General features: G+C 51.8%; 1 protein-coding gene across 2 annotated transcripts in view; it reads right to left on the bottom strand.

Annotated features, from left to right (window-relative positions):
- Window positions 1-404: 404 nt before the first annotated feature.
- EPHB3 (EPH receptor B3) overlaps window positions 405-8,106 on the bottom strand; it is an 82,462-nt gene continuing 74,760 nt past the window's right edge. The window contains exons 9-16 of one of the 2 annotated variants that reach the window (XM_053390680.1): window positions 7,002-7,054; window positions 5,890-6,012; window positions 5,514-5,761; window positions 4,947-5,162; window positions 4,316-4,480; window positions 4,036-4,229; window positions 3,552-3,707; window positions 405-700 (exon numbers count right to left, since the gene is read on the bottom strand). In XM_053390680.1, the coding sequence (XP_053246655.1) occupies window positions 592-700; window positions 3,552-3,707; window positions 4,036-4,229; window positions 4,316-4,480; window positions 4,947-5,162; window positions 5,514-5,761; window positions 5,890-6,012; window positions 7,002-7,054 (1,264 nt within the window). In that variant the 3' untranslated portion in view covers window positions 405-591. The remainder of the gene's footprint in view (window positions 701-3,551; window positions 3,708-4,035; window positions 4,230-4,315; window positions 4,481-4,946; window positions 5,163-5,513; window positions 5,762-5,889; window positions 6,013-7,001; window positions 7,055-8,106) is intronic. The other variant, XM_053390681.1, reaches the window with a different exon arrangement.

The following is an 8,106-nucleotide window of genomic DNA, read 5'->3' as shown; positions in this document are numbered from 1 at the left end:
GGCCCTGGCGCAATCATCTCTGGGCGTGCGGGGAAAACGCCCAGCTGGATGCCCCTTTCCTGGGGAGGAGAGCGGCTCTGGCAGGTGCCTTTTCCATTTGTTTGTTGGCTGGGGATTCCTTTTCCTCTTGGGCAGCGTGGAGTTGGAGGAATCTTCCGCAGCGAGGGCTGAGATGCCCAAAGGACAACGATGGCACCATTGGAGGGCAGTGGGGGGAGAGCCTCAGTGAGAGAGGAGAGCTGGTGCCTCCATCCCCGCCCCATCCATAATGCGCCTTCAATATGAAGACTCCGCGTTGCTGGCACGCCATTGCGAGCACGCAACAGCGAAATAAAAAAAGGGGAAAAGGGGGGAAAGAAGAAAAGGCAGGGTTTCCTTCAGGCCTCTCCCCCCGCGTGCCACGTCCGTCCCGCCAGAGGTCTGTTGACAAGCCAATAGGCTCCACGCAAAAATATGGGGGTGGAGGATTGTGGGGTGGAGAGAGAACGACACCTCTCCCCGCCCCACACTCAGGAAGCTGGGCAGCACCACAAACTAGAATCCCAGGGAGGTTCCCCCGTCGGGTCCATTCCAAGCCAGAGTCCTCAGCCGTCAAACCTGAACTGGCAACGTCTGGTTCATTTGTAACCTCATGTCCTGTATGCTGCTCAGGATCTTCTTCTGGTGTCCTGCTAGCGTCACTCCTATCCTGAGCAAGTCCCTGGAAAGACACAGGGAGCAAAGGAGTTAGCAACGCACGGAAAGGGGAACTCAGCTTTTGGGGGGTGTCAGTAAGCGCAGGAAAGGGAGTAAGTGCAGCTGACCCATGGAACTCCCTGCCACCAGATGCATCAATGGGAGGGCTGGTGGAGAGCAGTGTGTTTTTGCTCAGAGGCGTGAGTTGCGTTCAGATCTCTCCCTGGCCACGAACTCACTAGGTGCCCTCCAAAATGATGCAACGTGGAGGGTAATAATAATGACCTATATTAAAACACTGTGGTCAGAATCGCTAACACACAAGGTGATCAGTGTTCTCAAATGCAATACAATTTTTAAGGCAGAAGTTCCACTCTGCAATTGTAAATCTTTGTCCTGATGGATCCACTGCGCTGGATGGAAACGACTCTATTTTTAGTGGTGTGAACTTACTTCCATTTTATGAATTGACTTTTTCAGCCACAGTCCTGCCCACCCCCTTCAGATGACCTTCCTCCTCTCCACTTGACACTTGGGTAGGACTGTGGTTAGTGTCCCTGGACCTTAAGAATACAGAGTCCATGTTTAAGCAGCCAGCTGGGGATTTTTTATTTATTTTTTTGCTGGGTGGGGAGGTTCTGTGAACAGTCCACACATAGAGGACACCTCCCTGCCCTGGACAGGACCATTCCTGAGCAGCGGTGCCATCAAAGAAGGTCTCTGGGTCAGGCGTCCAGAGGCCCCCACCTAGCAGAACAGAAAGGCGATGCAGCGGGGCTGGCTTGGCACATTCCGGAGAGAGTGACTCAATGTACATGGCCCTCTGCAGAACCCACCCCCACCCCTGCAATAAGACATTTAAATCCAGAGCACCACTGTTCTCAAGCGAAGGAACGGGGGGATTCTGAGCCCCTGGCCTAACAAAGGGCCAATTCAAAGTCTTTCTTTGCTTTTTTTTGGCAGTGCTGAAGTCAGTACAAGAGGATTGACTTGATGGAATGCATGTCCCATGAAGGTCTCAGCAAATACTCAAGTGCCGGCTCGCCACATTTGGCAGCAACAAGGATCTTTCGACTAGGGGCTGGCACCAGGAGATGGCGAGTTGTGACCCCGGACGATGAATCGTCTACAAAAGACTGTCATCTCCCCACCCACCCACCCCTGCCCGGTAGGGTGGTGAGAATTTCATTCCACAGTCCAAATGCAAGGAATGAAGAGAAGCTCTCTGGACACAGAAGACAGCATGATGGAGGTCAGGTGTGGATGATCAAAACCCAAAAATGTTGAAGGGAAATGTAGGGTTAGGCAAAGGCTCTACCTGGGGCAACACTCACATTTAAAGGAGTCGCGACTTCCCCGAAAGAATCCTGGGAAGTGTAGTTTGTTAAGGTCATTGAGGGTTGCTAGGAGGCCCCTGTTCCTCTCACAGGACTACAATTCCCAGAGTTCCCTGTGCAGAAGGACTGCCTGTTAAACCACTCTGGGAATTGTGGTTCTGGGAAGTGAACGGGGTTTTTCTAACTGTTCTCAGAACCCTTTAAAAACTCCTGGAATTCTTTTAGGGGAAGCCCTGGCTGTTTAAAGGGGTCTTACGGTGCTTTAAATATATGGTGTGAATGTGGCCATAGTCCAGTGTCGGACAGTGGCCAGGCAGTTACTGGCGCTTAAAAGCTGCAAACACAGGGTACAAAATAAATTGGACAATTCCGGGAGTCTAATGTCAAAAGTGGAGCCAGATTTTCAGAGCGCAAGGGAGTGGGCTTCAGAGCCCCACACTGTCTCCACCCTTGCATAGGACTGGAAGAGCAATGTGTAATAAACAGACATATTAAAATGGGCATGATTTTGAGAGGTCACAGAATCAAGGAGCTGGGAGGGGTCTTAGAGACCACATAGTCCCTGGCAGGAGGCTATCATGCTTCTGCAGGCCCAGCAAAGGAGAGACCACGCCCGCTTCCCAAGGTTGTCAGTCCCCTTCTTAAGGTGCCATAACCATTGGGGTGTTTCTCCTAAAGTTTCACCCAAATCCACTTCCTTGCCATTTCCCACCCCTGGAAAGATGTCTGTTTCCCATGATGCAGAGCTTTTAAAGAGGAGAAGAATACTCAGCCTACTGCAAGAACTTTAGTCGAGTGCAGTCCGCTTTTGAATTTTTTATTATTATTATTATTATTATTATTATTATTATTATTATTATTATTATTATATACAGTGCTACCTCTGGATGCGAATGGGATCCGTTCCAGAGCCCTGTACGCACCCTGAAGCGAACGCAACCCGTGTCTGCGTGAGTCGCGATTCACCGCATCTGTGCATGCGCGTGACGTCATTTTGAGCACCTGTGCATGTGCGGGCGGCGAAACCTGGAAGTAACACGTTCCGTTACTTCCGGGTCACCGCAGAGCGCAACCCGAAAATGCTCAACCCGGAGCTACTTTAACCCGAGGTATGACTGTAGTTGACTCCTTGCTGTCCACCAATGTGTCTCACACAAACCACGGCTGCATATTCAGGGACGTTTAACAGCTCCGTCCTCTGTGTTCAGGGGCCCTGGGTAGGCACTCTCTTGCTTAACAGCATCAAGAAATCTCAACTGTATACCGTGTCCAGCACACTCTGAACACATCCTAGCCAAAAGCAGGCGTTAGGTTGCCCACCACAAATGAACCAGGGAACTGCAAGCCCATCTCTGTTCCCCTGTGGCTTGTAGCATCCCTGGTGAGGATGCTCCAGTCATCACCTGGCCCCCGGCCCCAGGTGACATAATGTGCCAATCTCGGCCTTCCCCTGCAACGTTGTCTGGCTTAACCGGAAACAGCCTGGTCTCCTGGGGCTGCTGCATGCTTTGCCCCGCCGCCCCGCCCCCTCGTACTTACTCGGCTGTCATTTGGGCGACCAGGTCAAAGGAGGCGAATCCGGCGTTGACGAAGTTCTCCTTGTACCGCCCCATTTTGATGGCGTCGAGCCAGTCACCCACAGTGGTGAAGGTGGTGTAATCCGGAACGGTGCGGTCCAGGAGGGGCTGGGAAACGCTGCGAAGGATGAGAGAGCCCAGAGGTCAGGCAAGGCTCAGGAGGGGGAGAGCGGGCTGCGTGTAGGGCTGAGCCGCAGGGGGGCAGTCCTGGCAGTCCTGTGGCGCGTGAGGAGGCTAAAGGCGGCTGTGAGCTTCCCTGTCCACCCTCTTTGCTCGTCGCTCCAGCCCCGGTTGCTGCCCGACTCCAGCCCCCAAGGCCATAGATAGATATATCCGAGGTTTGCTTATTTATTTTTCCTCCATGAGAGCTAGAAACTTGGCACAGTTAGTCCAGACACAGCAGGTTGCCTGTGCTTGGAGAGGGTGAGGGGGCGAACGGCACTGACCCAGATTGCACGCTGGCGATGACCTTCAGGCTGGCCGCGTTGCGGATCAGCTTGTCGAGCGTGTTCACGATCTGCGAGAACTTGGGCCGGAGGTTGCGGTCGCGTACCCAGCAGTCCAGCATGAGCTGGTGCAGCGCCGTGGGGCAGTCCATGGGCGGTGGAAGGCGGTAGTCTTGCTCCACAGCGTTGATCACCTAGTGAGAAACAGGCAAGGGGTCACGTAGGGGCGCTTTTGCTCCTGCACCCCTCCTTCTCCTACACGGGAGGAGGCCGTACTTACATCCTGGTTGGACATATCCCAGTAAGGTCTTTCGCCGTAGGACATCACCTCCCACATGACGATCCCGTAGCTCCACACGTCGCTGGCAGACGTGAACTTGCGGTAGGCGATGGCTTCCGGGGCCGTCCACCGGATCGGGATCTTGCCGCCCTGTGGGAAGAGACACTTGACACCGTTAATTAGCGCCAACCCCTCCAGGAGGGAGATGGGGTCAGCCTGATTATGCTGGTTATGCTGGGCTAATGAGAGTTGTATTCCAATTTATTTATTTTTAAACTGTAATGCATCAGGCTCTCCCAAGTTTACAGACAAAGGGTCTCTACCTGGAGACACCATTGGGATTGAACCTGGAAGCCAAGCAGCGGCTCTAACCACTGGGCTATGGTCTCTCCCCAAAGCTGTGGACCTCCCACTAGTTCTTCCCTTGGCATATTTTTTTGCGCTCTTCTTAATTCTAGTTCTGGCCTCATCGGGGTAACTCTTCTTTCCCCGCAGGGTTTCCTTGTAGCGTGCATGTGACCCTAGATATCTCTGGGTGGAGAGACCAGTCCTTGGACAGGGCTTCTGCAACCTTCTCTGCCAGGCCTCTGAGAGGGGAGGGACAGGGCATGGCGGCGAGGGTGTCACATACCAGTGAGCTGGTGTAGGTGGGGTCCGCGGGGTCATCCTCCAAGAAGCGCGAGAGCCCAAAGTCGGACACTTTGCACACCAGGTTGCTGTTGACCAAGATGTTGCGGGCTGCCAGGTCCCGGTGCACGTAGTTCATCTCGGACAGGTACTTCATGCCAGCAGCGATGCCGCGAAGCATGCCAACCAGCTGGATCACCGTGAACTGCCCGTCATTCAGCTGTTGGTGGAACAAGCAGAGAGGGGTCAGAAAGAATTGCTCAGGTTTGAAAAGATCAGCTCTCCATGTGCACCCGCCCTGTGGAACGGTAGTGACACCCTTCAGATGTCAAAGAGATAAACAACTACCAAACTTTTAGAAGACATCTGAAGGCAGCCCTGTTTAGGGAAGCTTTCAATGTTTAATAAACTATTGTATTTTAATATTCTGTTGAAAGCTGCCCAGAGTGGCTGGGGAAGGGGTATGAATAAATTATTATTATTATTATTATTATTATTATTATTATTATTATTATTATCTGCTTGAAAAGAGCCCAGGAAGCTCTTGCCAAGACCAGGGAGTCCTGCTCACCCGCAGGAAGGAGTCGAGGGCACAGTTCTCCATGAACTCCGTGACTATCATGACGGGTCGGCTCTTGGTGACCACCCCCTCCAGGTGAATGATGTTTGGGTGGTCAAACTGCCCCATGATGCTGGCTTCACTCAGGAAGTCTCGCCTCTGCCGGTCCGTGTAGCCCACTTTCAGTGTTTTGATGGCCACAAAGATCTCCCTCCTGCCCGGAAGCTTGAGGCGACCACGGCAGACTTCTCCGAATTCACCTGCGGGAGGTCAAGACGGTCACATGACGGAAGTGAGTGGCCACACCCACCGAGAGCACGGTCAGACCCCCGCCCCCTCCTCTTCCCTCGGTGGAAGGGAGGAGCTGGGCTGCCATCAGGTGACTTGCCTGCTCCAATCACCTCCTCAATTTTCACGCACGAAATGTCGATTTCCTTGGCAAACTCCCGGACGGCTTCATTGGGGTCCTCATAAGTGAAAGGGTCGATATAAACCTTCATCCCTGGAGTGACTGCAAGGACAGAGAAGCGATGGATAAGGACACATGCTTTTATCACAATAGATACACATATCTGGGGCTCATTTAAGTTTGACTCGCCTAGGTTCTTGATTATCCCTGAGATTAAAGGTAAAGGTAAAGGTACCCCTGCCCGTACGGGCCAGTCTTGACAGACTCTAGGGTTGTGCACTCATCTCACTCTATAGGCCGGGAGCCAGCGCTGTCCGCAGACATTTCTGGGTCACGTGGCCAGCATGACAAGCTGCATCTGGCGAGCCAGCGCAGCACACGGAATGCCGTTTACCTTCCCGCTGGTAAGCGGTCCCTATTTATCTACTTGCACCCGGGGGTGCTTTCGAACTGCTAGGTTGGCAGGCGCTGGGACCGAACGACGGGAGCGCACCCCACCGCGGGGATTCGAACCGCCGACCATGTGATCAGCAAGTCCTAGGCGCTGAGATTAGAATCATATAATTATAGAATTGTGGAGTTGGAAGGGACCAAGAGGGTCATCTAGTCCAACCCCCTGCAAGGCGGGATTCTTTTTGCCCAATGTAGGTCTAGTGGCAAATTATGCAATTATTTTTCTTTTTAAACTAAAAAGGCGGTTTTTACATGCCTTCAATTCAGTGACACCCGTAAAGGAAAATCCTGTTCTGAATACTATGGACAGTTTTTCCTTATTACAATGAGGGCTGGAAACTTGTAATCTCTTTTGTCAAAACAGAATGCAAAGGTTCTTGGGGTTGGAAGAATGCCGCCAGGAATTGCCATAAGGAAGCACAGTTGTGAGGATACATGATCCTCACCGCTATGTACCACCTTTCCATGGGAGAAAGAGGATGAAGAGGTTTACATGCAGCTGCAACAAGGGTGACTGCCTCCTTTGGGGCTGCTGAGCACACACAGGCATGCAGGCATCTCTGGGAAATAAATGCAAGCTTGAGAAAGCAGAACCCACAAAAACAATGTGCTCATGCCACCCCTGGCTTGCTACTCACTGTATTGCTGCAGCTTCTCCGTATACTCCGAGTCTGTGTTGTTTTGTTGCTTCCTGCCCAAAGAGAAAAGAAGGCATCAAACAGTCTGCAACATTACCCGCCTCCTGGTCATCTTTCCACCAAAACCTGGGCACTGGAACACTGAACACCATTGCACACAGAGAGCCGAATTCTACACCCATCCTCTTGGTCTGTTATCCATGCACAGGTAATAGCTGGATCCCCAATCAGCCCTGGGGATACCATGAAGGCAGGGTGCTATAAAGGGCTTCTGTGCTTAAGTTGTATTCATTGCACCTCTAACCGAAGGGCCACAGTCTGCACTTTCCGCATTCTGTTTCCCTCTGACCTCGCAGCTTATAATTCCCCTTCGCCTCCGTGGATATACAGATATCTATACAGACATGGACAACTGAGAATTGCACACCATGCATCTGATGAAGTGGAATCAAGTCCACGAAAGTTGGTGAGATGGGGGAACCTGCGGTTCTTCTAGAAGCCGTCAAACTGCAACGACTATCGACCCTAACCAGCATGATCCCTGCAGTGTTAGAAACTCATATACAGTGGAACCTCGACTTACATACGCCTCGTCTCGCAGACGTTCCAAGTTGCATTCACGGCAAACCCAGAAGTAAACACTGGGTTTGCCACGATTCGCACATGCGGCTTCTGCCACCTGCGCGTGTGCAGAAGCGCACTACCACCGAATGCGCACATGCACAAGATGCCTCTTCTAGCATCCCGTTTTGACCAGCGGATGGACCTCCGGAATGGATGATGTCCGTAAGTAGAGGTTCCACTGTATATATATAAGGTGATCACCAAATAGCACCTTAAGCCATGGTTGAGGTCGCTACAATGGAATGTCTAGGCACCTCCCCCCACCCCTGATGAGATCTTTAGTGTTGTTGGTTTCATTTCTATACCACTTTATATTTTAAAGAACAAATCTCAAAGCAGTTTACAATACATCAAAGCATCAAATAAAACAATCCAGAATAAAGCAAATGCAAGCTTCGGGGAAAATACTTCAAATCTTTCCATAAGTGACGTTTTGCTTTGCCCATCTGCCAACCTGGCATTCAGAGATCTCCATGCAGTC

This window comes from Podarcis raffonei, chromosome 5 (assembly GCF_027172205.1).
Source record: "Podarcis raffonei isolate rPodRaf1 chromosome 5, rPodRaf1.pri, whole genome shotgun sequence".
NCBI classification, from domain to species: domain Eukaryota; kingdom Metazoa; phylum Chordata; class Lepidosauria; order Squamata; family Lacertidae; genus Podarcis; species Podarcis raffonei.
Note: the sequence above shows the minus strand (reverse complement) of the source record. Positions and strands in the feature narration are given on the sequence as shown.